At 50.3% G+C, this 27,189-nt stretch overlaps 6 protein-coding genes across 6 annotated transcripts; 3 read left to right on the top strand and 3 right to left on the bottom strand.

The window, feature by feature from the left end:
• Positions 1-722: 722 nt before the first annotated feature.
• BROUX77_001007 (uncharacterized protein) lies at positions 723-1,901 on the bottom strand (the record flags this gene model as incomplete). The annotated part of the gene is made up of 1 exon (XM_073745389.1): positions 723-1,901. One exon carries the CDS (start codon positions 1,899-1,901, stop codon positions 723-725), a length of 1,179 nt encoding a protein of 392 aa, XP_073609242.1.
• A 3,456-nt stretch (positions 1,902-5,357) lies between these two features.
• BROUX77_001006 (uncharacterized protein) lies at positions 5,358-6,894 on the top strand (the record flags this gene model as incomplete). The annotated part of the gene is made up of 4 exons (XM_073745388.1): positions 5,358-5,394; positions 5,471-5,573; positions 5,680-5,849; positions 5,918-6,894. The coding sequence occupies 4 exons, from the start codon at positions 5,358-5,360 to the stop codon at positions 6,892-6,894; spliced, it is 1,287 nt and encodes a 428-aa protein (XP_073609241.1).
• A 604-nt stretch (positions 6,895-7,498) lies between these two features.
• On the bottom strand, positions 7,499-7,944 carry BROUX77_001005 (uncharacterized protein; the record flags this gene model as incomplete). Its single annotated transcript, XM_073745387.1, has 3 exons — positions 7,499-7,693; positions 7,772-7,848; positions 7,917-7,944. 3 exons carry the CDS (start codon positions 7,942-7,944, stop codon positions 7,499-7,501), a joined length of 300 nt encoding a protein of 99 aa, XP_073609240.1.
• Positions 7,945-18,201: 10,257 nt separating this feature from the next.
• On the top strand, positions 18,202-19,368 carry BROUX77_001004 (uncharacterized protein; the record flags this gene model as incomplete). The annotated part of the gene is made up of 4 exons (XM_073745386.1): positions 18,202-18,330; positions 18,395-18,476; positions 18,555-18,818; positions 18,884-19,368. 4 exons carry the CDS (start codon positions 18,202-18,204, stop codon positions 19,366-19,368), a joined length of 960 nt encoding a protein of 319 aa, XP_073609239.1.
• A 463-nt stretch (positions 19,369-19,831) lies between these two features.
• On the bottom strand, positions 19,832-20,451 carry BROUX77_001003 (uncharacterized protein; the record flags this gene model as incomplete). The annotated part of the gene is made up of 3 exons (XM_073745385.1): positions 19,832-20,171; positions 20,306-20,373; positions 20,443-20,451. The coding sequence occupies 3 exons, from the start codon at positions 20,449-20,451 to the stop codon at positions 19,832-19,834; spliced, it is 417 nt and encodes a 138-aa protein (XP_073609238.1).
• A 2,763-nt stretch (positions 20,452-23,214) lies between these two features.
• BROUX77_001002 (uncharacterized protein) lies at positions 23,215-26,685 on the top strand (the record flags this gene model as incomplete). Its single annotated transcript, XM_073745384.1, has 1 exon — positions 23,215-26,685. One exon carries the CDS (start codon positions 23,215-23,217, stop codon positions 26,683-26,685), a length of 3,471 nt encoding a protein of 1,156 aa, XP_073609237.1.
• Between the last annotated feature and the right edge of the window lie 504 nt (positions 26,686-27,189).

Below are 27,189 nucleotides of genomic sequence, written 5' to 3'. Positions count from 1 at the left end.
GTCTGTCGTACGTCGAGAATCTCTCGCGAGTAGACAGGTTAATGAAGACTTTCAAATCAAAAAATCAAATCAAAAACGTCGCCAAAGCCAACATCTTTCATTGTTGCAACTAGTCCCTTTATGGCAATCTTTGTTTGATTCTAATCACAAGGTAAGCGCTGGGGCATTACACAAGGACATGAAGTGTATGTTAGTGTTGTACAGTCTATACCACGCCACTGGTTTCATGCACAGACAATATCAGATCACTTGGTGATGTCTGAGAACCATGAGGAAAAAAAGGAAGAAAATTCAAAAACCTAACAGCAACAGTAAATAAAAGCAGGGCGGGTTACAGATCACTGTCCCTATGCTAGAAAAGCCCCATAAACACAAAAAAGAAAACATGAGATGTAGGACGGATTTTACCCCCACGAACCATAGCCACTCAAGGGCATCTTGAGATATGCCCAAGAGTAGACAGATATGTAGTGAAAAAGAATCAATATCAACAACAACAGAAAGAACAACAACCAAGTATGTAAGTAAAACAAGGCAAGCGAAAGAAAAAAAAATGAATAACCAACCACGGCCGACCTCTCTTTGACTAGTTCCACTGACTGGAAATAGCATCGTCTATCATACTTTGCCATTGTCTCATGGCACCTGCTTTGAAATATGTGTTCTCGCAATAGTACGTACGAGATACACTGGCTGGTGGGGGTAAAACTTGGCTGGCTGTTTTACACATCCCACTCGGACTCGTTGGGCAGCTGCTCATCGGCAGACAGCGCAGTGAAAGAGCCAAACGACTTGAGCACAACGGGCTTGCTCACAGTTGCAACAGGCTTCGATACCGGGGCCGAAGACACATTGCCAGAAGGAACAGTCTTGGTCTCAGGAACAGCTTCAGGCTGAACCTCCTCGATGGGGGCAACCTTTTTGGACTTCTTAGACTTCTTGTTGACGGTGTTCCACTCAGAGGAGTCCTCCTTGGCCATCTCAATCAGCTCTTCTTCAGAAAGGCCTACGGGGACAGGCTTCTCAGCCTGAGTAGCAGGGACGGCGGCAGGGGCCTCGAAAGTGTCAAGAACAGCAGGGGCAGCAGTGACAGAAGAGGAAGATTCAGTCCAAGCCTTTTGCTGGGCAGCAAACTGGGAGCCGTCCTTGGCAGGGCGACCCTCGGCAATGCGAGCAGTGCGGCGCTGGGCCTCAAGCTGGATCTGGCGCTCCTTCTCGGTCTCGGCACGGAGAGCCTTGGCGGCCTCAGCCTTCTTGCGGTTTTGGCGCTGCTTCTTGGTCTCAACGGGGGCTTCAGTCTTGGCGGACTTTGAAGTCTTGACCGGGGCGGTGTTGGTCTCAGTCAGGCGGAGGACGCTAGGGGCAGCAGCGGACTTTTCGAGCATGTCAGCGACACCAGTTGAGTCAGTGGGCTTGACCTCGGGAGAAGTAGCGGGCGACTGGTCCTCATCGGCATCTCTGCCAGTGCTAGTGGACGGGGCAGTAGCCTCATCATCAAAATCGATCTCCTGAGCAGCCTTGGCCTTCTTGGTCTTGGACTTCTTCTTGGACTTGGAAGCGGTGCTGGCCTTGGAGGCAAGGGAGGTACCCTCCTTCAGACCGGCCATCTGACGGGCAAACTCATCGTTGGAGATTTCATCCTTGGTGGTTCCAGTAGAGGTGGTAGAGGTAGCAGGAAGCTCCGGAGTGGGATCAGCCGGAGCGGCAGCAGCCTTGTTAGAGTAGGCCTTGGAGCGCTGCTTCTTGGCCTTGGGCGCAGTAGCAGGCTTAGAAGCAGCGACACGAGCAACCATAGGAGTAGCGGCAGGTTGCTGCTTCTTGGACATGAGGAACAAGGTCAGAACAGTGAGCACGCCAAGAATGGCATAGCCACTGGTGGTAGTGTTGATGTATGAAGACATTGTGTATAAACCGTGATGGACTGTTGATCGAGAGAAAGGGGGCCGCAAAGGGCGGGAAAAGGTGGCGAAGTCTCAATCACAAGGAATTGAGGAAGCAGACACGGTCGTGAAAAACAACCGGTGACAAGAGCCGCAATCGCGTAAACCTTTTGGGAAGATGATGCGTATTAGATGAAATTGGCGACGATTCGACAGTGGATGAGGTTGTCGAGAGACGCGAGAAGATAGGGAAAGAAAGAAAGCTAAAGAAGAACGTGTCTTTGGAAGGTCAACTTAATGAATCAAAGCACGACTAAAAAAAAAGGGGAGAGCTGGAGCGTGGGGACAGCGACGTGGTTATGACTCGCACACCGAAAAAAAAGAAGAGGAAGAGGAAGAGGAAGAAGATGGGCTTGAGATGGAATTGGTCACACGCGCAGGAAATGGAATGCGAATTGGACGCTCAAGACCTTCACAGTGGAAGTGGGAATGGAATTGAGGGGAGAAATAGAAGGGAAGAAGAAGAAGAAGAGTGGTTGTGAGGGAAGAAAAAGAGGTCTGGCTCAGTGGGCGGCAGGAAGGGGAAGCTTACCTGAGGCAGGCAAAGTGGCTCTTCAAAGAGGCGACGTAGCTTCTCGAAAAAAAGAAAAAAAAGTATTGGCAGTGACAAGAGAGCAGGGGGCCACAGATTGAAGTGGGCGGGAACCTATTTGTAGCTTGTATTTTGGAAACGTATGCTTGGTGAGAGCAACACGCTGAAGCTGTTTATTTACGGAGAGCGGAGAATAGCAAAGTTAAGAGAGAAGTGGCCGTTTATATGCACTTTTCGTCGTAGGCTGCGAGCCTATCTCAAGCCTTGCTTCTTGCTGCGGCGAGTGTGGGCTTGAAAACTTGATCTAGTCGTCACGATGCGAAAAAAGAACCACAGATCGGGACTAGCGCCACATGAATGTACTGGTACTTGTCATAGCGCATAAGTGCCCGGGGTCCACTTGTACCGGTACCTTAGAGGCCGGGGCGCCACTCTTGAAAGTGTGGCTTAAAGCGGGCTGTGAAGCCGAGAGCTCCATCGCAAGACTGGGCGTGTGATTCACCGTTGATGGCGCTTTACGTGGATCCTATCCTTGAACGGACATTTGTCTAACTGGATAGTTCTTAGAAACGGGCGCCAGAACAGCTGCCATGACAGCAAGACTGAGTTTTGTGCTAGCGGGAAGGCTAATGGCAAGACTAGTTGGAAGCATACCCATAACTGACTACGTGAACACAGTTAGTGGGATGTGTGTACCTTTGCACAAAATGCTTCCTGATCGGTGTCCTCTTGGTGGCTACAGTCGCTTTAGTAGATAGGAGTAGATTCGACGCGCCGTGCCGTGCCGTGCCGGTTTGCCGGCTGTGCTCGCTTTGGCCTTGGCTTGATGGGCGTATGAAGCTATATCCCAGCAATATATCAATTCTCAAACAGCATGGTTGCCGTGACGTGATGTGATGGATGCAGCTTGGGGGTTCGTTCGTGCGCCGAGGCAGGTACACTATGAACATGCTACACGGCATTGCTTGTATGTGATGGATAATCTAGATGTAAGCTGCCTTGGTTCTGGGCATATTGAAATCGGGCTTGATTTGCCTAGGGGAAGGCTTCGCAGCGATGGGCAATGTGTTTAAGCATGTATGTAACTACATAAATAACCAACTAGTCACGCAAATATCACTTGACTTGTAGCACTTCTACTTCTTCCTCACACATGGCCTCTCTGAGCTGTCACGGATGCCGTTTGGCGAGGTCAGGCCTCTTTTCTCTGTTACCAAATGCACTGGTGATCCTTTTCTCCTGAATATGTAGCGGGATGTTACATTGTGCTATAAAAGGCGATCCTGAATTGGCGGCATTGTGCGCGTGTACTCGGACACGTTCCGTCTGTGATGAAATGGAAGCTTGCAGATGTATGTATGTGGGTATGTGATAGAAGGCTATGCTTTTCGGACGATAATGGGGAAATCTAATATTAACGAGCCACATGATGTGTAAACGCTAGTAGGGTAGAGATGGTTTGCATCTGGGGTTGTGGATATTGTCTTGACAACATATGAACAACGGGTGATCATGGTATGGTCGTAGGACTCGCCTAGCCTTATGATACATGTCCAATCAGATGTTGGAGTTCGTCAGGCGGCTTCACTTTGTAGCTTTGGGCAAGAAGCCATCGCTCTGGTATAGTTGCTTGCTCCCTGATTAATGTGTATGTACATATGTATGTACATATGTATAGTTAGTTGTATGTTCCTGCAGACCGATTGGCTGATAACCAACTAGCGATAACAGATGATACCGACGAAAGATTTGACATTTGACTGAGCCGCCACCCATCCTAGATAACGGCGGACGTGGAGCCCATGCACACCCTTTCAAACCACAGTAGCTAGGTAGCAACTAGCTAGTATGTAGTATGTAACTACATATGTATACATATGTACATACATACACAGACTTCTGGTCCGTGGTGAAGCCACATCGTGCACAAGACCTACATGCTTGTAGGACTGTTGTCTCAGTTGGCTCTGAAGTTGGCTGTATATACATATTGTGAATCTGTACGTTCGTTGCGTAATGGTGCTTCTCTACAACGCAGTGGAATTGGAAAATGTGGTCGTTGCATACAGCGTGTGTGTCTGGAAGGGAACAATACACAGGTCTACGGCTAGGGCGGGCTGCCAGTGACGTAAGGAAGGCTATAAACCCACGAGCGAGCATATTGCCTTGACAGAAATGAAGATCCGGCCTCATCTCGCGTTTCGGACATTGGACTTGGGCGGACATCACCATCTGTGGCTGTCTGCTTGCCCACGCTTGCCCACGCTTGCCCACGCTTCCCCATGTCCTATTCCCCATCCCCACAGACACAGACGTAATCAAACCCTCTATTATTCGCTATCTCTTGATGTGTGCCTCACGCACGCTTCACCACCACCAAAAAGCGCCTTCGTCTGATCCAACCTCGCATGGCCATATATAGGAGAAGTCTGCTATGGGCTCCACAGAACAGGTTTCTTTCTACCTGCACTGGAAGCCCGCGGTAAACATTGATAAAGATAAAGACCCTGGATTATGAATCTTGGGATTTCTTCTCTTAGCCCGACGGAGCCAGCTTACATACATACATAACTATGCACAGTACAGATTCTTACCGCTATCCGTCGTTTCCTCCAGCCCACGTTAAATAACTAAATAGCTAGTTGTAGCATTACCAATTTGTTGGAGCAGCCTCTGGTTTATTGGCCCCACACCATCCTTGGATCTATTCTTCTGTTCTATCCGACTCCCACCCAACTCGCCCTTGAACTTGCGCCCATCTTATATATTATTGCCTCACTCTTCAATCTCACCTCTCACAGCATTGCTGACTTTTTTTTTTCCCACTTGCCGGTCTCCGAAACACCAAAGCTCTCTTTTTTTTTCTTTTTTTCTTTTTTTCTACTATGGCCCCGCACAAAATCATCATCGACACTGATCCTGGTATGTTTGCTCCAACACAGTCGAACCCCTCCAACCTTGTACTTGCTGACACTGTTGATTCTTTGTGTGCCTCCAGGTGTCGATGACATTCTGGCTCTCCTGTTGGCCTTGGCCTCTAAGCCTGAGGAGGTAGAGCTGGTCATGGTCTCTGTGACCTACGGAAATGTTCCCTTGACCAGGTAAGTTGAAGTTGACAGAGATTTGGGGCGGTCACGTGCCTCATCCATCATCACCAAAACAACCTCCAACAGCCGTGATTCTTTCTGACCGGCTGTTGTCTGATAGCTGCCTCAAGAATGCCGTTGCCTTATTCCATGTGCTGGAAAAGGAGATGGCTTGGAGAAAGTCGGTTGGCCGTCCCGAGGGCTATGAAGGCCTCAAGGCCTGCAAGCCTATTTTGGCGGTTGGCCCTGACCATCCGCTTGAAGAAGAGTCCCTGATGGCCGACTACTTCCGTGAGTACATCCGATGCCTATCTTCTCCTCGGTTTCACTTGAACATCGACTGACTTGCTCGGATGCAGACGGTATTGACGGGCTGCACGGTGTACACGAAAGACATCCGGACCTCAGCCCCGAGGATACCTGGCAGAGTCTCTTCGATGGCGGCGCCGAAGCTGCATCTGAAGACAACCGTCTGTTCACTCCTTCCAAAGTGCCGGCTCACAGGGAGCTTCTACGGCTATTGCGTGAGAATCCGACCGACTCCATCAGCCTCCTGACGATTGGTCCCATGACTACTGCTGCTCTGGCTGCTGCCGAGGACCCCGAGACCTTCCTTAAGCTCAAGGAGGTTGTAGTCATGGGCGGTGCTGTGCATGTGCCCGGTAACATCACCCCTGTTGCTGAGTTCAACACCTACGCCGATACGATCGCGGCCGCCCGTGTATTAGCCTTGACCTCGGCCAAGCCCGCCTCCACTATGCCCACTCTGCCCAGCGAGCTGTCCAAGCTCCCGCCTTATCCCGAATCTTTGTCGCGCAAGCTGAATCTAGCGCTCTTCCCGCTCGACATCACTACCCCTCACCTGCTGATGCGTGACACCTTTGACGCCGTCGTCAAAGAGCAGCTTGAGGCTGGCAGCCCGCTGGCCACTTGGATCAACCACTTCCTCTCTAAGACCCTCGACCACATTGAGGCGCTGATTGGCCCCGGTGAGATCCCCGGCCTCTCTCTCCACGACCCTCTTACCGTGTGGTACATGATTACCCACGACAACCCCGCCTGGAAGACTACCCCCAAGCCCGAGGACATCCGCGTCGAGACTACCGGCCAGTGGTCCCGCGGCATGCACATTATCGACAAGCGCGGCCGCAAACGCGCCGACGACATCATCCTGACGCCTGCTACACCGTCGCAGCCGGCTGTTATGGCCGAGGAGATCCCCAACGATAACGCCGGCTGGCTGAGCGCCGTGCGCGGCAACAGAGTCCACCGGTACGTCTCTTCTCCCGGCGAGAAGGAGTTTGCGCCGTTCTTGCTGCAGCGTATTTTTAGCTAGATGGCGCGGGCCGGCGAGAATGAGTTGGTCTTGTAGCATGTGCATTCAGGTTGTTTGGTTTTTTCGCCCCCCTTCTTTTTGGTTTCATTATTCATAGTCATGACTTTTTTGGTATACATTCAATATATTCTCCTGGCATGATTCATGTCCAGTCTCCAGTACGGAGGCCTTTCTCCCAAGCCTTCTAGTTTCTGCAGTTGTGATCAACTATAACTAGTTATATGAATGTATTTTGGGTATCAAGTGCGTAGAATACATACATGTGTATGGTCTTCCTCATCAACTGTACATCACAACATCGCCTCGTGAAGCCGAGCTGCTTTCTTTGTCGCATCACGCTCGCTCATCTTTCGTCCAATGCCATTTCAATCCCCGGCAAGCCATTGTGCCGCGAGAAAAAAAAGAAATAACTTTTCGTACGTCTTTTCCACGAGCGCATTATGGCCTGGCACAGAGCCAGTAGCCTTGCGGATAAGGCTGCGCCATTTGACCCTCTCAGGTCGGTCTCTACCGCAACATAGACTCCCCCCAACCATTCCGCCATGTATTGCGTCGCAGGGCCAAGCCAGGCCGTGGAAGAAAAAAAAAGACGACAAAATGCACACTATAGGTGCTTGATGCCACCAATCTCGGAGCCTTTGACCTTGGACCAGTCGATCTTGCTGTCGAGTTCCTCGTCTACAAGGCCAATGGTGCAGACATTGTCGCCGCGGACCAGATACAGTCCTAGCGGCACAGATGATGAGGGTTCTTCGTCGTCAGGCGTGCGGATCGAGCGTTCTTCGGCTTCCTTGAGAACCTAAGAGTCGCAAAGAGGAGGGACATGTTAGTTGGCGATTCTGACGTAGCTGGTGGCGGGAGCGTGGAGAGGGAGTACCAGGTTGGTGTTGTTGTCAGCTGCTACTAGAGTGCCGACAATGATTCTAGAGTCGGCGGTGATCAAAAGGACCTTTTCTGTAGCGGCACAAAGTCAGTATATATAACGGAGCGGTCGTTGGGTTTTGGGCATGTGTCGGACTTACTGTCGAGAAAGCTGCCCAACGTGGCCATGACGGGCAGCGAGAAACGAGGTAGGGGGTTCTATATAGACAGGCGTCTTAAAAAACCCAAAGAATAGCGCAGACCTGAAAGCTCAAGATCAGGCCCAAGTTTGAGGAGATGTAGGCTTGCGGTAGAACGGGATCAGATCTGTGGTAGATGAGAATTCGGCTGGCGAGCCCAGTGAAGAGAAGCGGCACCGAGGAATGGCCGTGTGCCCGGATGGCGGGAAGGAGAGAGCAGAAATATTCGGTGATCGTAGAATCGGAGGCTCGTGAGGGTTCCTTTAGACAGTGTCCAAGTCGATTAGAAGCTGAAGCTGGTCTGCAGTGTCTTCCTCATGTTTTCACTTAACTTTACTTCACGATGGTGAAGCTTGGCCAAGTCCTGCGCTAGTCCTGATCAGGGTTATCGCACAGTGTGATCTCACACGGTCCACACTGTCATGGTCACATCTGCCACGGGCCGGCCTGCGAATATCAACGAGCGATTTCTGCCCAGTTCCCAAACGAACATGGCCAGAACTAGGCCCCTGTGAATTACAGAGGCGGTTAAGTTGCTCAGGGCATGTTTCATCTTCTTCATCCCATGAGTTGTTATCGGCACGTTCTGTTCTTCTGGCCGGGTCTGGAACATCCATCTATCAGCATGGAACTCCTGTGAAGCTCATCCGGATCACCGGATTCTTCCTTTATGACGTGTAGAGGAACAATAAAAATTTAGAAACCTTCGGACGCTAGGTCTCGGCACCGCCTCGCCGAAATCGCACATGTCTGAAGACCCAAGTCCCATGGATGCAGAACATGGCCGCCACGCCACGGCGATATTCAGGGTCCAGTACAGTACCACCAGCCCAGGCCCATGTATGTGTATGTATACAGCGAGTATTATGCACGCTAGCAGAAAATTGAACAGCCCTATATGGCAGCCGATTTTGAATCACGAGGCAAGTCTGACATCACTGGTACATATGATGGGTCGCGACGCGGGAGACGAGCAATGTGATAGACGCCACACAAGCCGCCTGACAGCCCAGAGCCCCGGGATGCTTCACACGCTAGCTAGCCCGCTATCCATACCGAGACGTGGACCATGTACACATTGCCGTGCTTTTGACAGCGGGACACGTCTTTTTGGCTGTCTGCCATGAGACCCTGTGTAACCATCGATGGCGTGTCTAGATTATGCACTCCCGGCCGGCATGGATGTGACTACGTGAATGAATGCTGCTGGGTCCAAGCGCCGGGGGTTTTTTTTTTGTTTTTTTTTTTTTCGCCATGTGAAAGATGACATGGCGGCCGCATGGCAGTCTCATGTCTGGCCGCCCGCCATGGATGATATGCCGTCGAGCTTATAGGAGGCAAATAATAACATGTCTAACTCAAGGTCGACGGAGCCGCAGTCCAGTCCAGATGTGCGACTCTTGCAGACCCTAACTTAGTGAGGTAGCAAAGCAAAAAAAAAGTACATAATGGCCACATATACTCGCACTGTCGTCGTTCGCATCTGCATGATAATTGACATGTGCGAGTCATGAAAACCAGTTTGTGTAATCCGCTAAACAGGACATAGTCTGCGGCAGGTCTAGCCTATACTGTATCAGAATAGGTAGGCCACGGCGGACTTTTATTTTCAGCGACACGTCTTATGCCAACAGAGTCGTGCAGCACAATGTCACCGCACATACGTTTGTATATCTGGTTCACCGCTCATATTCTGGCGGTGCGGCGTTGTGTATGTGTAAGAAAGTATGCAAGTATGGACTTGTAGACATAAAAAGAACATGAAATGCAAAGCAACCTCTTGGCAAATGGAGAGGGTACGTCTATACTTGGTGCAAGCTTGCATATAGTTAGTAACGGTGAATGACAACTCGGTTGGAGATGGCGATGTCCTAGTGTACATACATAGCTGTATAATACCCGGAGCTACATGTGTATACGTACTAACTAGTTATACCAAAATCTGAGCCATCATATAAAAGCAACAATGGAAACCAGCCAGGCATGGAAAGAAAAAAAAACAAAAAAACAAGCGTTTCACGCTTGATCCTGATCTTACCTCCAGGATGCTTACTGATTCGCATATCGACCATTTTCTCCTATTGTGGCAACATTTTTGCACTTAGCCCCTCCATGCGCTGTTTCTCTCTCTTGCGAGATTGTGCATGTAGCACAGCCATGTAATTTATTTCTAAGTTTTTTGTCTTGGGCTACGTAGTTCGCTAAGCAAGAAGACTCAAGTGGTGTATCCGAGTATTCATGTGTGTGCAAGTAAGTACAGCACGCCTTGGAGTAATCGTAGGAGTAGGAGAGAGGGAATCGCGGACAAGAAGGAGAAGAAGAAGACGAACAAGGCAACAGGATTATGTGAGGTGGCCGTGATGTGTGATGTTTGTATGCATCAAGTTAGCTGTTTGTAAGGGAGGGAGACGTTGTATGTATAAACGATTAGTTACTCAGCCCATAGCTATACATAGTTGCCCGCTTGTAAATGGTCTGTATGGACGTACCTGTGAGTTAGTTGACTTGTGATGTATCACATGTGATCAATTTGGAAATGCACACCTCATACAAATCTGCACGAGTTCCCGCCCGTATTGTCTTGCTGACAGCAGCCCAGCCCAGGCCTTTTTCTTTCCCTCTGGAGGCTGAAAGAATCCGAGCCAGAGCTGAGAAGGAGCCGGTATATCAGATGCGGTTACTGTATTTCCGCTCATGAATTTGGAGTCTTTTTCACGTCTGATGAAGTGACGCACTTCGTATTTACGGGCGCAGCAGCAAATGCTCTTGGCCTGTCGCATTTGTAAATCGGCAGCGAGTGGGAGAGGAGAATCTTCCTGCATGGGCGCCTGAATGGAAACGAGATATACGACGAGACTCGGGTCTATAAAGGTGGTTTTAATGTCACAGGACGCTGCTGCATATAGCGTTTATACCTGTAGCCAGGTGTAGTTATTCGTGTATAGGGAGGTACATATATGTAGCATTCGTGTACAGGTGTGCATCTACGAGTTGTAGCGAATATGTGGAAGGCGTGGATGAGTCTATTTTCCCAGGTATAACGAATGAAACAAGTTCTATCCATGGGCTCACTCAGCTTTCCTTCTTTGCCATACCCCGCACTGTCTCTTTGAGGGGGGTTGAGGTTGAGGACCGTTGTTGCTCTTGGCGTGGTCGCGAGGCCTAGCTAGGGTGACCAAGTGGCGAGCATGTTAGGCGTCTGCGTAGTCATGGTTATAAGATAGATTAGTTAGCGAGAGAGCTGAGAATGTGTGATGGGGTGATCAGATACCCCTTGGGAAGACGCCGTTGCTACCCGGAATCACGTTGAATCTTTATCGGTATCTACGAAGAGATATATGTTGGGATGCTACTCCAGACGGCATACTGTTGCATCAATGCAGCATTGCGAGGGCGAGAAAGTTCATGTCTCGTTTGCACTGCAGGTTTTAGCTTTTCAGACTGTCCAGGCAGGTGGTTCTTGGGGGTGGCAAGTTTTGCTCATGAGAACCGTGATTCGTGGCCCGAGTATCGTGTAGTATAGTTAGTTAGGTGGTAGTTACTAGGGACAATTCATGTGAGTTAGGAGCAGGCTATCTGTAGACATGGCTCCAAGGAAAATTCTCTGCTTGTTTTAGCCATCTGCATGGGTGGCTTAGACATGGACATTTGTCGAAGATCGCCGACTGCGCTGCACTGCACATGTCTTAATGATACGACCTGGCACTTGTAGTTAACTAGAGGGTTTTTGTCCAGCTAGATATGTCTCTAGTTGGTCGGACAAAGAAAGCTCCTTTGAACTTGTCGACATTCCCACGGCTGGGCTCAAGACAGGAAGATCAATCATGCTCGGGTGGCATAGCTAGGCTTGAAACTGAGACACTTGGGACGGAGTCGAGAGTTGCTCGTAGCCCTAAAGATTGGATGAGCCTGGAGCTCGGCCTCGTCAAAGATTCCCGGGCCCAAGTATCGAGAATGCTTGGGCCCGTGGTGGTGTGCTGGCTTCTTGCGCTCTGTTTCCCCCACTTATCTCCCCCTTCCCCACAGGACGCCGCATTGCATTGCCATGGTACATGGACGTTCGGGGGACTAGTCTGTTCTGTCATGGAGATTGGATTGTCTCAGACGAGTTCGCCTACAATTCTGGCGTGAAGATATGAACTAAACAGGCGCGTGAGCCGAGAGAAGACTAGCCATGATGTAATTATGTCGGTGAGCCAGCAGTAAGTCTGCCTGTGTAGAAAAGAAAAACATGTGCTTGCGCGGCTTCTCAGAGGCGCTTTTCTGTCCCAGGCTAACCTAGCCAGGGTTTTCTGAGCCGTTCTGGTGCATGGATTAAGGGAGTCGTGAACAAGCTGAAGCTGTTGATGGAGGCATATGCTGCTGTCTCATGCACGTAACTATACTGGCCACACATAGCTAATGTATGGGGAGGCTCACTATAGCCACATGTATCAGTCCTCTACATACATGGATATAGGGCTACTGTTGATTGTTAGTGCTAGCTAGTTACATAGTACATTAGCTATAACTAACACAGTTACATGCAAGACTGCAGCCATCAGGCTCTGCCTACAAAGGGATCTACCAAGGTCGTATTGGCCTCCCGAGAACGGTAATCCTTTCTTTAAGCGCAAAGTCCGGACTTCCCGAGTATTGACTGTCTATTACGGACATAACATGGAGAGACGCTGTGTGTATCTGCATCTGTAAGTCGTCAACTATCTGTAACTAACTATTTGCTGTTATCAGCAGTATATGAGTGAGATGTCCCTGGGTTGGTGCCGTATATTAGGGTTAGGCATCATGAAAAGTAAGCCTGACCAGATGGCCATTTAATTCGACGCCAAATATCGAAGCGTGGGGCTCAGTCAGGGTCGGCGGGCGTGTGTGACATCAAAAGGGGAACCCACAAAAAAAGAGGCAGGATGTTCGTCTGTTTAACGTTTGCTTTCGTCTCAATCCAGATGTCATGGAACGGATGGATGCGATGGGGGATGCGATGGAGGCATGGTTCGTTAAGTGTCGAGGTCCAAGCTTCCCGGACAGTATATGTGGTTCGCTCGGAATGGGATTAAACTTTAATTGATTTTTTTTGACCTAGTTGTACCCCCAGAAAAGTGCGGACATTTTGACGCGAGCACAACATGCCTAAATATGGAAGTAACTCTACAAACAAGTAACTAACTCGTCATCACATCAAGGACATTGCATCGTTACCTATAAACTCTTACATGTAACTATGTACATACATACATGTGTACTTTGTATGTGTGCGCATATGTCATTTGGCATAGAGATCTTGGCAGCAAACAGGAACCGGTCGAATGCTAGATTACGTATAGGATTCCAGTCTAAGACGGAGAGAAAACAAGAAGCCTGGAAGAAACACAGGACCAGTCTAAGGAATACTTGCACACAGACGCAGACACAGACACATACAATGGATGCAGCGGGTAGATGGTAGCCCCAAAGAACCCAGACCCAACCGAACCTTACTTGCCGCTGCAGCCAGACAAGATGATATGCACATAAGCACAGAAAGTCTCGCCGTTGTTTTGATGTGCTCACATGCAATTCATATGTTGCTCGCAGCAGAGCGATCTGAGAGGGCCACCTGGACTAGCACCGGTAACGGTGTGGGAGCCCTAATGGGGTAGTAGGGTCGGAATGAATGATTCAATCAAAGAGGTGGGCAACTCAAGACTCAAAGCCATAGCTAGTATGCAAGACGAGGGAGATGCAAGAAGGGCTTCCAAATAGATGGGAGCGCAGAAAGAATAACAAGCCAAGCTCTGTCCAAGCCAAGCTCTATCTATCTGTAGCTGACAAACTGCTTATGTTTACTCGTCTAGCCGGGCGGACATGCCATGTATGTATGTACATACTTGTTCTCAACAACCACTTTCTCTTGGCATAGGCTTGAATATATTGGCTTTGTATTTTTCTTTTCTTTCGCTCTGTATTGGCCCTAGAATACAGTCCCAGGCGGAGTATATATACAGTGAGTGACATGACATTTACATTTGGCCTCTCTGAATTTTGTTGGTTGCTGCACATGCATGAGAAAAAGGAAACCCGCAGCAGGAGAAGCGACACGCCCCCTACTCGACGTTGATGGGTTGTGTAGACATTGGTCGTCAGTCAGCTTTGACACTGGATCGTGAAATGTGTAACAGTTTAATAAGCGAGGGTCTAATCTTGGAAAGCAACGCATCAGTATTGGCCAGACATGGCATCTAAATCACGTCTATTATTGTGCCTGGGTTGGCTTTTTTGATTGATGATTTGGATGTCGTCATCACAGGCTTTCTTCCAGAAAAAATGGCTTTGAAACTCGGGCCCGGGTGTATGTGCATACATACATACATATGTATGTTTGTACACGCCGGGTTAAAATTCTTTGCCTTTCCAAACAGTACTACAAGGAACTAGTTGGTCAATACTTGTACATAGCTATCGACTTGAATTGTGACTTGCTAGTTGCTGTCTCGGAATCCCAGCAAAGTGTACCTTCATGTCCACATCAGGTGAGAAACTAGCAAGCAAGCTCATCTTACATGCTCAGCCAGCAGCGATGCCCCCGTAGTAGCGCTGGTTCCAGGCACCTGGGGGAGCTGACAGGAAGTAGTAGCACTGGGACACGCAAGATAGTGGATGGGTGTGTATTCTAGCGACCCGAAAAATCACGAATGGCGGGAGAGCCAGAGAGATGGGCGACGACACAAAGAAAAAGAAAAAAGAGGAAAAAGAAATAAAGAAAAAAAAAAGGGAAAAATATGTAAGTACAACACATGGAAGAAAGAAAGAAAGGTGTGGCGTTGCTTCTCCAAGACCAAGTGCGACGCTGCCATTTTCTAGCATGAAATGGGCAAAGAGGCCCATTGTAGCACTAGACCCACTTCGGTACCGCTGCATCGACCCACTCGATCGACCAGGAAAGGACGTCAATGAATGAATGGAAGCTCTTTGGTGTGGTGGTACATGGAGACAGTGCGGATAGCAGCTAGTACATACATGTAGCTACGAGAATAATTGCCCTCGTGCATGTTTGGGTCTACGCCTGTGCCTATGCCTGGAGGCAGATAAATGCATTAGAGAGCGTGCTAGGCAAATCGAGTCGATTCAGTTGTCGCGGTATATTATATTGAGCAAGAATACCGGCGCAAGAAGTCCAGCCCCAAGAGTGTAGTCAACTAACCAACTAACCAAGTCACCATGTATGGATGTAGTTATGGATGTGCACGCGCAGGAGGCCCACTCCATGAAACAACGGGCCCACATCCAAGGACAAGCATAAACAGTTTCCTTTTTTTGATAAAAAAACGTCCGTATTAGCATGGATGACTATTTGGGGGCGTAGAGCGCTACGCCAGTTTATACTTGCAACTACACAGTTGTACACACACTAAAAGCCAAGGGGAATCCTGCTAGCCATATATGCATGGAACACACCAAAAGCCATCGGCAACACCAGCAGAAAAGCCCAGTCGATGTGTATCCGGCTATGTGCCGTATTTTGACTGGTTGGCCGACTGGGGCTATGGCTGCAGTTGTGAGACGAGGAGAACGTGGAAAAGAAGAAAGATTTCGGTCGCCAGGCGTCTGTCTGGTCTTGGGCAGCCAGCTGGCCAGTCCTGCGCAAGGACATGACGTGAATCGTCAAAGTTGACAAGTATCAAGATAACGACAGCATGGAAGAAGCAAAAGCTGCAACTCCCTTCTCCCGTCTATTCGTGGCCTGAGAAGGAAAACAAGCGGGCTTCTCTGCGCCTGGCTTCCTCTCTTGTCTCTCTTTCATCCTTGGGCTCTCCCCCTTCCCTCCCCTCTCTCTCTCGCACCCACACATCTCATATCGTCGTCTGACTTTGATTGCTACTTGGGCACAATGATACCATACAGCCAAACAATACAATTGTGCCTCTTGGCTATAATCCTCCCGGCTCGCCATCTCCCCTTTCACCTTGATTTGCCCGGATCCCTCTTGGCCCACGGGTCGATATGTCGGTAGCATAGTTCCAATTTCAGCACTGGATGATGCATATCCTGTGTCTTACAAGGACTTACCCGGGGTCCTTGCTAGCCATAACTTTTGAGACGCCGTTAGTTCAATAATACCCCTCCTGTTTCCCCACATGTGTTGAACTAGAGCTCACCTTCATCACCGGTATCTCAAATGTTGCATCTCGGGTGAGATTTTGTTCAAATCTAATCCAAGTCTTCCCTCCAGGCACCACGTGCGTTGTCCGTAGTGTAGTGCCAGCGCCCTCCTGCTTGCCTGTGATCTCGCGTATCTGGCAGGCCCACAATATACTAGAGTGCCACTGACAAGCTCTCCTCCTAGCCATTCGCGCCGTCAAATAACCTTGTCTCTTTACACTACCCACAACACCCCAAGTCTTGTAGCCACGATATGCGAAATATGAGTCTCTACTCTACTGGATGTTCTGGCTGTAGTTCTACATCATGATCTGTTTCGTGTGCTTGATAAGATACCAAGTGAGCCAGGAGCTTCTCACATGGTTCTTAGTTAGTCATTGCCACCCTATATGAGATTCCCATATCACGCACGACCTTGGCTATGTATGCTAGGCCTATGACTTGTTATTTCTGACTCTAGTGACAGAGACTACATATGAGGCCTCCTTGCTCTTCTTGGGCTTCCTGGCTCACAAACCCATGAGCGAGGGAGCACCGTCAGCAGCATGGCCGGGCTCTGTTCCGAGTGGCACTATAGCTTAGCTGCTGGAGCCAGAAGTCTGGAACATAATCTCGTATGCCTTTACAAGCGTGTACCAGCATCTACTCACTCGCCTTGCTCTCCACACACACATACACACAAAGCTAGTTCAGCGACTGCACCTCGCTCGCGCTGCACTCGGAGAATGCAAGTAACTAACGATGTAAGAGCATGCAAGTAGCAGACAGACACGACCGACCTCTCCTCCTCCAGATTTCCCAACCCTGGCAGCTCGTTCACTTTCACTTGCTTGTCTTGTCTTGCACATGGACTTGCAGTAGCTTGCTTACTACGAGCACCCCCTCCCTCCCCTCAGGCAAAAAGAACAAAAAGAAAACCTGCCATGCTTGAGCTCTTGGTGTATGTATGTATGTACATGTACAAGTGTTCCCTCCCTGCTTGTTGTAGCTCCGCCCATATCATGTTTGAATCGGGACAGGCCTCTTTTTATCATCCATCTCTAATGATTGATGGATGACCTACCCATATTTCTAACGCCACCGACCGAGATACAAGTAGTACATATCTCGTTGTCGACGTCCATCTGTCCATACATAATACCTGCCCTAAGTTTGGGTCAAGTTAATATTTGAGTGTCTTGCCTTCCCCTTCTTCCATTCAGTCTCTTCTTTTTTCTCTATTTAACTTCTTGCCTCTGCCTTATGACTGGTGTCACCGTGTTACCAGTTCACATTTCTACCTTTCTTTGTTCGTGTCAGACATTGATTGCATTGCTCTCTATAACTACCTGCTCTATGGAATCTCGATTTTAAATTCATGCGTATAAACCTTGTTTTACACGAACCGGTTTCCGCTTCTCCGGCTGTCCTCGTCGGCTCTTCTTTTCCTCAGTCGCCACAACAAGTTGCCTCCAAGGACCGCGCTACAGGCCTCTGCCGGCCCTTTTTTTTGTTAAATCTTTTTTAAACCTTTTTGGCTAGTTTTGAGAGATACTCAATCTTGCCTGAACTCCTTTGGGCACGCAGTGTGTATTTGAAACGGCCTTTGAAATCCCGCCGACTTTGACGGTGCAAAAGTCGAGCCGCACACACACATACACACACACACATTGGTAAGTCATCAACTAAGCCCTATTCTTCTTGTTACTTTGTTGGGCTGTCCTTCCAGCCAGTACGCAGTCATAACCCGACTTCCTACTCAAACTTGTTCTTTTTCCTTCCTTCTTTCTTTCTTTCGGGGAGGCCAGTGGGTATCTGTGTGTGTGTCGGTAGCATCACATAATGTTTGCGGCGCGTACGAGGTAGCTTGCTCATGTGTCTAGATTTATTTTTCCCTTTTTTTGATCATGCGAACTCGAAGAAGTTGCTTTACTCCTTTCCAACACATTCTTATCTTTGATACATCTCACCGGTCCCCCACTACCCGCCCAGTACGATGTCTGCCGACCACAATACTACGCGGCCAGACCCAGAGGCTGATTCTTTGTCTAGAAGGAGACCTACGCCGCTGAATATCCATTCAGTCTATACTTATCCATCAAGCTCGCAGCCCTTGTCGACCGCATCAATGAGTACCACAGTCATGGCTTACCAGTATGAGTCGATGCCCCCCTCGGCTGGAACAGACGCAGCAGATATGCCACAGCCAACGTTTGGATATGACGCCCAGTCTCAGGGGCCCTCGACTCCCCAATATGTAAGTTGATCGGCCGCACCCAGCGTAACAGGTTTGCCAGTTCTAACGCAAAGATTCGGGACAGTCGACAGATTCCGGTACTGGCCAGCAATCTGGAGAGAGACGGAGAAATAAACTTGGATATCACCGCACATCCGTAGCTTGTGGTCAGTCTTCTTCTTATACTACACATCGACTAGTTGTATAGTCATGAGAAGGAGCCCCTCTAACCGTTTGACTCGCAGGCCATTGCAGACGACGGAAAATAAGATGCATTCTATCGAACGATAGTAACGGAAGATGCGCCAACTGCATTCGCTTGAAGAAAGAGTGCACCTTTTATCCCGTCGACCAACCACCACCAGATGCTCGTGGGAGGCCAGGCACATCGAGCCAAAGCGCGTCTTCCAACCGTGGAAACTGTAGCCAGTCTACCCAGGGGAGATATTCTTCGACCGGACTTCCCATTAGCGCCATGGCCCCCAGCATGGCTGAAAGAGAACCGAATGGTATGTCACCTGCCGCCACCTGTGCATCTCCAGATTGCTGCTAACAACCACCAAAGTGCTTGCAGGTGGCACCGTTTACGACTACACCACGCCCACAACTAACATCCTCCCCAACCCTACCTGGCGTGGATTCATGGACGAAAGCGGAGTTGCGTCTCCTTCGACGTATCGTATGGAGAATACCGATCCGTGGCCCAATTCAAATACGACAGACGCACCGGGAGATGCCTCTGCATGGTACACACAAAGCGGTCCGACCCGAGACTCGTATAGTTCGTTTGACGGTAGTCTCAACTTTGACAGGAGGTCGTCGGTCATGTCAGATTACCAGACATCCATTGGCAGCGTTCCCCTTTCGTCTCCAGTATACGAGCAGCGCTGGCAAGACCAGTACTCATACCCGACTCGCCATGACAGCGTCCAGCTCGACCAATGGGTCGGCTTCAACAGCAACTCCCCAAATCCGACAGCAGCAACAGCGACAGGCACCATCGCCCCCGAGAATGCGTCACAAAGCCAGAACCCGGCCAACATGTATTTTCAGCAATGAAGAGCCGATCTGTTTAATCCAATGCGGCATTATTATGCCCTGGGTTCCCTTGAGAATAAGAAATCGGCAAAAAGCATAGCCTTTGGGCTTGTTGTCTTTGCGCAGTATGATCCAGCGGCAGTCTCGATGTTCAACCCCAGCCCAACAAGACTTTTGTTTTTGTTTTCTTCTTCAATACTCACAGACTTTTCTCTCCTATACCTTCCGAGTACTTCATATCTGGGGGAGACGTATGATGCATTTCTGCGTGTTTTTTTTCGTTACGTTGATGACCTACTTTTCCTTTTTTTCTAGATATTCTATTATTACTACATTGAACTTCATCTGATGACGCTACTCCCGTAAATCTCTGCTAAAACCGCGGCTATGCAATTGTGTAACTACACAATGGCACTTGAAACTATGGCACACTGACAGATGAAAGACGGCTACTTGGCTGAATGGATTGGTGTCTTCTTCCCCGTCACTTAGTTGGGGAGAGACGCCAAGTCAGGGCCAAGAGCGTGACATAGGCAAACAAGCTTAGCGTGCTCAGCAAAGCCACAGACGTTCCGGCAGTGCGGAACCTCTTAGTCATGATGCCCTCGGCATCCTCTTCGCGGAAGAACTGACGGTTGCCCTCGTAGCGACGGTAGATGGCAACGAGGAGCACAGCCGCACCGTAGACAGAGTACAGGGCGCCGATGGGGTAGAACTCGGCCGTAAAAACCTTGAGAATAATGAGAGCAAATGAGAACTGCGAGATGGCTGTACGCATGTACGCTCCCTCAAAGGTGCGCTGGGCGGCGCGTACCTCGACAAGTCTAATCGGTTGGTAAAATATAAGTTGTTTGAGCCTTGGATGCAAGGGGTGGGCGAGGTGCAACGAGAGAGAAGACGGGATAGTAACACAAGGCGGTGATAGTTGACACACTAGAAAGATGGAGGCAGAACATACTCATCCCGAGTCAGAACAACGGATCGCGCGCGCTGCAGGCGCAGCCGGAAGTTGTCTTCAGGATGTCGCTACAGATAGGATACAGTGTCAGTTATTATGTAGCGGCGCATTCTCACATTTGTATGAGGGAGGCTTACATGGAACATGGTCGTGACTTTTACGAGGAGTGAGCACAAGACAAGGACAAGAGAGAACGGGCACGTCTATTCAGGCTTAGCAGGATTCTTGTTGGTTGTCTTACGAGAAACAAAAGGGAAGATCAAAAAAAGATGAGAATAGAGCATTCACAGTTAACCGCGCAGAACACACTCGCACTCGAGCAAAGAGTTGGAGATGCGCCCTATATTAGCAGGCTGGGTCCGTACGGGTTACTCGTCCAGACTGCGATAAGTACTCGCACCCGGCTTTGGGATTCTAGTCTGACTAGTGTCTTGAAGAACAGCGGAATGGCGGAGGTTACTTAGAAGAAGAAGTTTGGCGAGCGAATCAGCGAATTTCGCACCACAATTGCGATCCTGGTCAATTTTGTCGCTAATTCAAGGCGATCCAGATTGGCACGTGACGAGTCACCTGATCTAGTGTGAGTTGGGGTTGGTTTATGGATTGGTTTTGTTTGAAGTTCGTTTGGTTTGGTGATGCAAGATATAAAGTTCAGCTGCGTACTTGGCCGGGCGATACTATACATGCCATTCAAAAGAGGCTGAGCGGCCCGGACAGTAAGAAACATGGCTATGCAACAATAACTGTGGAAAGATTGTGAGTGATACTGCGCCAGGAACAAGTGTTAGGGTTTGTGTGTGACATCATTGGTGTGATGAAAACGACCGCCGATAAGGAACATGACAGGCCATTGATCCAGCAGTCCCAAAAATAGATCATGTATTGGCTACACTGTAACTAGCTCGCTAGCTGCACTGAGAGTTTAACCTAGCGGCTGTGCAAAAGCCATACTAAGCCCGCAGCAAAGCCCCCCCCCATCTTCCCGGGTATGGGCTGGGTTGGGGATGGCTTCTGGAAGGAGGCGATCCTGGATCTGCCAACCTAAATGAGGCGTGTTAATCTATCGGGTGCAATATGGCAATATACCTCTATCAAGGGATTCTTCGGCTGCTGGAAGAAGCTGGGAACAGCAGTATGGGGATCCTTTGAAGTTCAGGGCCAAGAGCGCGGAGAGGGCGGGCTGTCTTCTACTGATGCTACCCATATTTGCAGCTAGTTATAGCTAGTTGCATTGTAACTAGTTGCACCCGCACCGCACTACCTACAAGCGAATCTGGAGGTCGTCTAGAAGCAGTAGTTCTTTGTCTGAGCCACAAACAGGAAGCAGGAAGCATTCACCAACATGGCCTAGACGCGGTCTCTCTGTGCCTTCACCAGGCCCCTTGCACAAGTATAATTATAATATAAACAATGCCACTGGCAGTCAAGTCGCCGTCAGCCTTGCCAGCTTTGGATATCCCAGTACTTGCTTACCCAAGGCAGATTAGGAACTATGTTCTGCAGCGTCTGTGATCAATGCCTTTGCCCGACAGAAGAAGCGCCTGGGTTCCGAAACATGGCACACTGATGGGTAGTAGCAACAAGACCGTTTTGAATGCGCCTCACGACAGGCCTCTTCCTCCTATGGTCTGGCACAGTGGTTCCAGGTAGTGGGCGTGGGCTTGCGGATATTCAAGTGCATAGAGTTGTGTGAAAGGTTGCAAATCATGGGCTGATGCCAGGTCAGAGTCGCTGGAACGGGAATGGATGCATGTGCCCGTACGTCCCTTCTTCAGCCCTCTGGTGGGCTGCAAGAAGCTCATTGGATAGATTGCAGCTAGAAGAGTAGAACATGTTTCCTCAGCATAATGCCCCACGGTCTGTGGGTGGCGGATGGGGAGAGGCAGTGTGAGCGGGCTTTTGGATTGTGGTCGCACAAGTCCTGTCACCGGGGCTGTTGTGGTCCAGATGGAGAACTGGAGCTAGAGCTAGAGCCGAAGCTGTTGGCCGAAGCGGGCTTGGACAGACAGACAGTCTTGAAGTCTGGCGTCTTGGCCTGTCTGCTTTGTCCCTGGTCCTGTGCGCCCTGGCCCGCCTGTAACTTAATGTCGAGTACAGCGCAATTGGTGGCCCATGTGCCTTGGATTTTCAGCGTGTCGACTAGCCAACCCCCCAGCCTTCCTGTCAAAACTCCTCCCCCATCAGCCAAAGAGGGGGCTTGCCCTCAGCCCCTCGGCGCCTCATCCTCGTGGCAGTGGCACGGCTTTATCTGCGATTGAATTTAATCTTTAGCTTCCCCCACGCTGAAGATCCTTTTGTCTGGGCTTTTTATCCTGTCTCGTTATACTTCGTCGGCTCCTATGGTCCCCACCTGATTGCTGCTCCGCCGGAATCTTTTTCCGCCGCTCTGTTTCCCGCCCGCTGCGTGTTTAGGGTTCATATTTCTTTTCCGCTGGCTCACTCCCGCACGCACTGCATCCACATCCACATCCACATCCACACCATCACCTGCGTCATTCCCTCATCTCCATCCCCCCCAGCCGCCGCCTTTCACGTGTCGCTGCCAGCCAACACTGTCGCTAGCGTCTTATATTAAGGCGCCAACACCCGCTCCTCTGTTGTCTCTGTGTCCGCTCGCCCGTTCGCCTCTCCTTTCCTCTCCTCTCGTGCTTCTCCTGCTCTCGCCAACTCCAACCCAGATACTAGTCTTGCCGGGCTCAGGAGAGGTCCCTCCTGTCTACGACTTCTGCCCACTAGTTAGTATGTTGTGTTCGCGTCTTCTCTTCTGTCCACCCGCGTCCATGTACAGTCGGCTAACATGCGTTCTTCACCATTTTAGACTTAGACTGCCTTTGAAATCTTCCACCCCTCTCTCCCCCAGGATCTATCCTCTCAGTCTCAGTCGTGCGCCACCCTCACAACACCGAATTATGGCCTCAACGAACCTGGTCGCCGACCCTCAACATCCACGACCTCGAGCCTCCTCCTCTGCTAGCCAGCATCCACCTGCTGATGGGGGCCGCATTGACCCCAATCTGCTCTCACCAAACCACAACCCCGCCCTCACCACTCCGACTCTAAACCCACAATCATTCGACGACTCGCCTTATTGCGACAGCATCTACCAGCCCAGCATGAGCGACATGCTGAGTGACGACCTTTCCGATCTTTCAGGCATCAACTTTGACGACCCCCAGAGCCACGACTTTCCCTTCTTTACCGACAAGTCCTGTTCCAACGCCTGTACTGCCGAGCCCAATCTACAGTCTATGCCTACCCACGATTTCCACTCCACCTCCGCCTCTACCTCAAATGACACTGCCCGTGGTCGATCGGCAGTTGTGAGCACAGGGCTGCTGGCGGCTCGCGCTCCCCAATTCCCCTCTCAACCCCAGCTGCCCCCCCAGACCGTCGCCAACGCCATACACAAAGTTGATATCCCGGCCACAAATCAAAACATACTCCCTCTTGCTCCAGAGAGTCCCTCCGTCAGGGTCGAGGTCTGGGATCACGACAGCGGCGTCTGCGTCCCACACAACAATGCCCAACCCACTTCGCTAAATCGCGACTGTAGCCCTGCCCGGAGCTTTGCCAGCGATGTTGCCACTTATCAAGATGACATGAGTGCCATCTACACCGCAGGCCAAACCGAGGGAACCGGCTCTCTACATGGGCAGTGGAAGTTTCCCCAAGCTTCTTGGGCTCGTTCTGGTGTTGCGCCCTCTGAAAGAACCCAGGGTATAACAGAGTCAATCAACGATTTGCAAAGGAATCGCCACGTTCGCGAACGCAACCAGAGTGTTAGCCAGTGGCTCCAGCATGAAATACCCAATGACTCACCATCGGAAATCGACCCGGCTGTGTCCATAACTCAGGAAGAGGCCGACCTCGCCAACGCGACGATACCGCTGGGGAATATGACAGAGAACAAAATTATCTCGGACCAGACATATATTGATCCTAACAGCGGCCATCTTGACCCCACTGACGTAAAAATCATTCGCGATCGACCAGCATGGGAAGACGGTCCCAGATTCCATGCGATTGACAGCAAAACCCGCTCTGCGCCTCAGACATCCAACGACGCCATGGCTCTCTATCGCCAGCAAATTCTATTCAATAATGAGTCGGTCCTTTCGCTCGCTGCTACCGTTGGAACTACAAACCAGCGCCAAAGCTTTTCCGATCCCATTGACCCCGAGCATGGCGAGTTCCTCAACGGAAGCTTCTTCAAAAGACTCAGTATCCACAATGGCCACAGCCGTTCAAGGAGCGTCAGCTCCGTTTTTCAGGGCCTGCAAAACATCACCAGCATGATTCGAACCCCAAGCACTGGGGGAAACACAAAAAGACGCATGCGCTTGGATGATGACGAAAGTTCTGGCTCTGGCTCTGGCACACCCGTCGAGGCTGATGGGCGTTCTCGCAGCTCCCTCAACATAACTCGCCCCTTGATCCAGAAGAGAGGCTCTCACAGTATTAGCACCCTGGTCGCAAATGTCGGTGGTAGTGCTGCCGCTATTGGGTCAACTCACACACGTCATGGATCCATCACTAGTCCCCCCATAACCTCGCCTAAGGGCTCATTCACCGGCTTAATGCCGTCTAGAAGGCATCGCAACCGTAGCAAATCAGATGCTGGTCGATCATCCATGTCTTCTGGGCTTGTTAATCTCTTGCGGAGAAACGGCGGGCCACCAGTTGCCACATTGGGCACACCAACACCATTGGCACCAGCTGAATCCCTTCTTCCTTGCCAGGTCCCAGCTGAAGTCTCGGTCGTGGCCAATATGAGCTGCGATGATACTTCGGACGATGATGAAGGTGATGAGGGCGATGATGAAGAAATCAGTGGCAGTATGGGAGACTCGACAGACATTGTTCCCAACATGGATGGGTTTAGAGACCAGTTCCGAAAGTTGAACCCCGACATCTTACCAAAAAACGAGTTCCTAGTTGATCGCATTTCCCACCACCAAGTACAGCGTTACAAGACACTTCTCGAGAACCACATCAAGCACATTAAACAAGCCGGTAAATGTGCCAATGGGAAGAACTGTGCCAACCAGGGCGGAATGGTGACGCTACTAAACAGCAAGGGAAAGCCTCGAAGTTCCAACGCCCTCGATGACACCATGGCTTCCACAAACATTGTCACGGTCACTGAACAGAGCTTCCCTATGGGTATTCCCAGGCCTGTAGCAGAGACATTACCTGCTGCCTTTGAGTGTCAGCTTTGCTTCCGGAAGAAGACATACGTCAAGCCCTCTGACTGGACAAAGCACGTTCAGGAAGATATTCAACCCTTCACATGCACATGGGATGGATGCAAAGACCCCAAGATGTTCAAACGCAAAGCTGATTGGGTGCGCCATGAGAACGAGGGCCATCGTCACCTTGAGTGGTGGACCTGCAATATCACCGAATGCACTCATACGTGCTACCGCCGCGACAACTTTTTGCAGCACTTGGTTCGTGAGCACAAATTCCCTGATCCCGAACACAAGAGTAAGGCCAAGGTCAGACAGCACGGCGCCAACGACGCGACGACCCAGCGTGTCGAGATATGCCACCACGAGACACCCAATAGGCCAGATGATGAGCCGTGCCGCTTTTGCAACAAGACATTCTCAACATGGAAAAAGCTTACGGTGCATCTAGCCAAGCACATGGAACAGATTAGTCTTCCGGTTATTCCCCTGGCAGAGAGAACGGATCTCAATGCGGATACGATCATCAGTCCCCTCCAGGATTTGCCTCCTCGTCCGTTCCCTGCTATGTTGAGCCCAGAGGAAGTCGCGGCTACATTCGGGGAGCTGGATGGCCGGATGAATGGCAATATTGCTTCTCAAAAGCAGCAGAAGCAGCAGCAGTTCCAGCAGCAGCAGCACGAGATGGACCCGCGACAGTTCAACTACATGTCTACCGGAAGCATCGGAACCACAGCTCAATTCCCCACTACGTCCCAGACTGCTTTTGTGTTCCCACATACAACCACAATGCCCCAGAACGGGTTTCCTGCAGAATTAGTGACAAGCTTCAGTCCTGGCTCTCTAACCATGGGGGCCATCAGCACTCCCAATGCACCCTTTCTCATGGGCGGGCAGGTGACAGCACAAACGCCGCAATCAGCGGCGCAAGCTGGCATGCACAGCTTTGCACCAGTTGTGTCTCCAGAGGCGTCGGTATTCGATAGTGGCTTCATGCCACAGACCCTCCCAGTACAGCAGCAGCAGAGTATGGAGCAGTTTGACGACCCGTCTAACCAGCTGGGGCTCCATGCACCAGCCACAGGCTTGAACTTTGGCGCGGATGCGGGCAACATAATGGCTAGCCAGACGCAGTATGCGCAGAATGGATACATGCAGGATGTGAACGGACAGTTCTATCCGGGCATGTGAGTTGAGTACGAGCTTGAGTGCGGGACAGACGATAAGAAAGGGAGTGTGATCCGTGAGCTATCGCGCTAGCACGATTTCATGATTTTTATGACGATTTGTATGAGCATTCTTTTCCTCATCTGGGTTCACTGGTTCTCGTTGGCAGTTTAGTTATTATATCACTTGATGTTGCGCTCTTTTCCCTCGATTCATATTGAAGTGCTATAGTTAAGATGTGTTGTGGTGTTGTCTACTTTCATGGTGGTGGTTTTACAGGAGGCTCTCACCCCTAAAAAAGCCTGTGGCGCAGACCTTTCTCGGCGTCCATACTAACCCCCCCGCTACGGCCCTGAGCTAAGCCTGAGTCCAAGCCTAATCCCAAGTGTTAGCCCTTCAGGCCCTGTAGTTCTGGAGCGATCAAGACAGGCTGGCATTGACGAGCCGAGCCTTTCTTGGATTGTTTGTTCGTATCCAGCCAGGAGCTCTTGTCTTGACTGACGGGACTCGGCACAACTCTGGTTTAGT

This window comes from Berkeleyomyces rouxiae, assembly GCF_048999995.1.
Source record: "Berkeleyomyces rouxiae strain 22BRR77 chromosome Unknown BrBRR77_ptg000001l, whole genome shotgun sequence".
Taxonomy (NCBI): domain Eukaryota; kingdom Fungi; phylum Ascomycota; class Sordariomycetes; order Microascales; family Ceratocystidaceae; genus Berkeleyomyces; species Berkeleyomyces rouxiae.
This window is presented reverse-complemented; position numbering and strand designations above follow the sequence as displayed.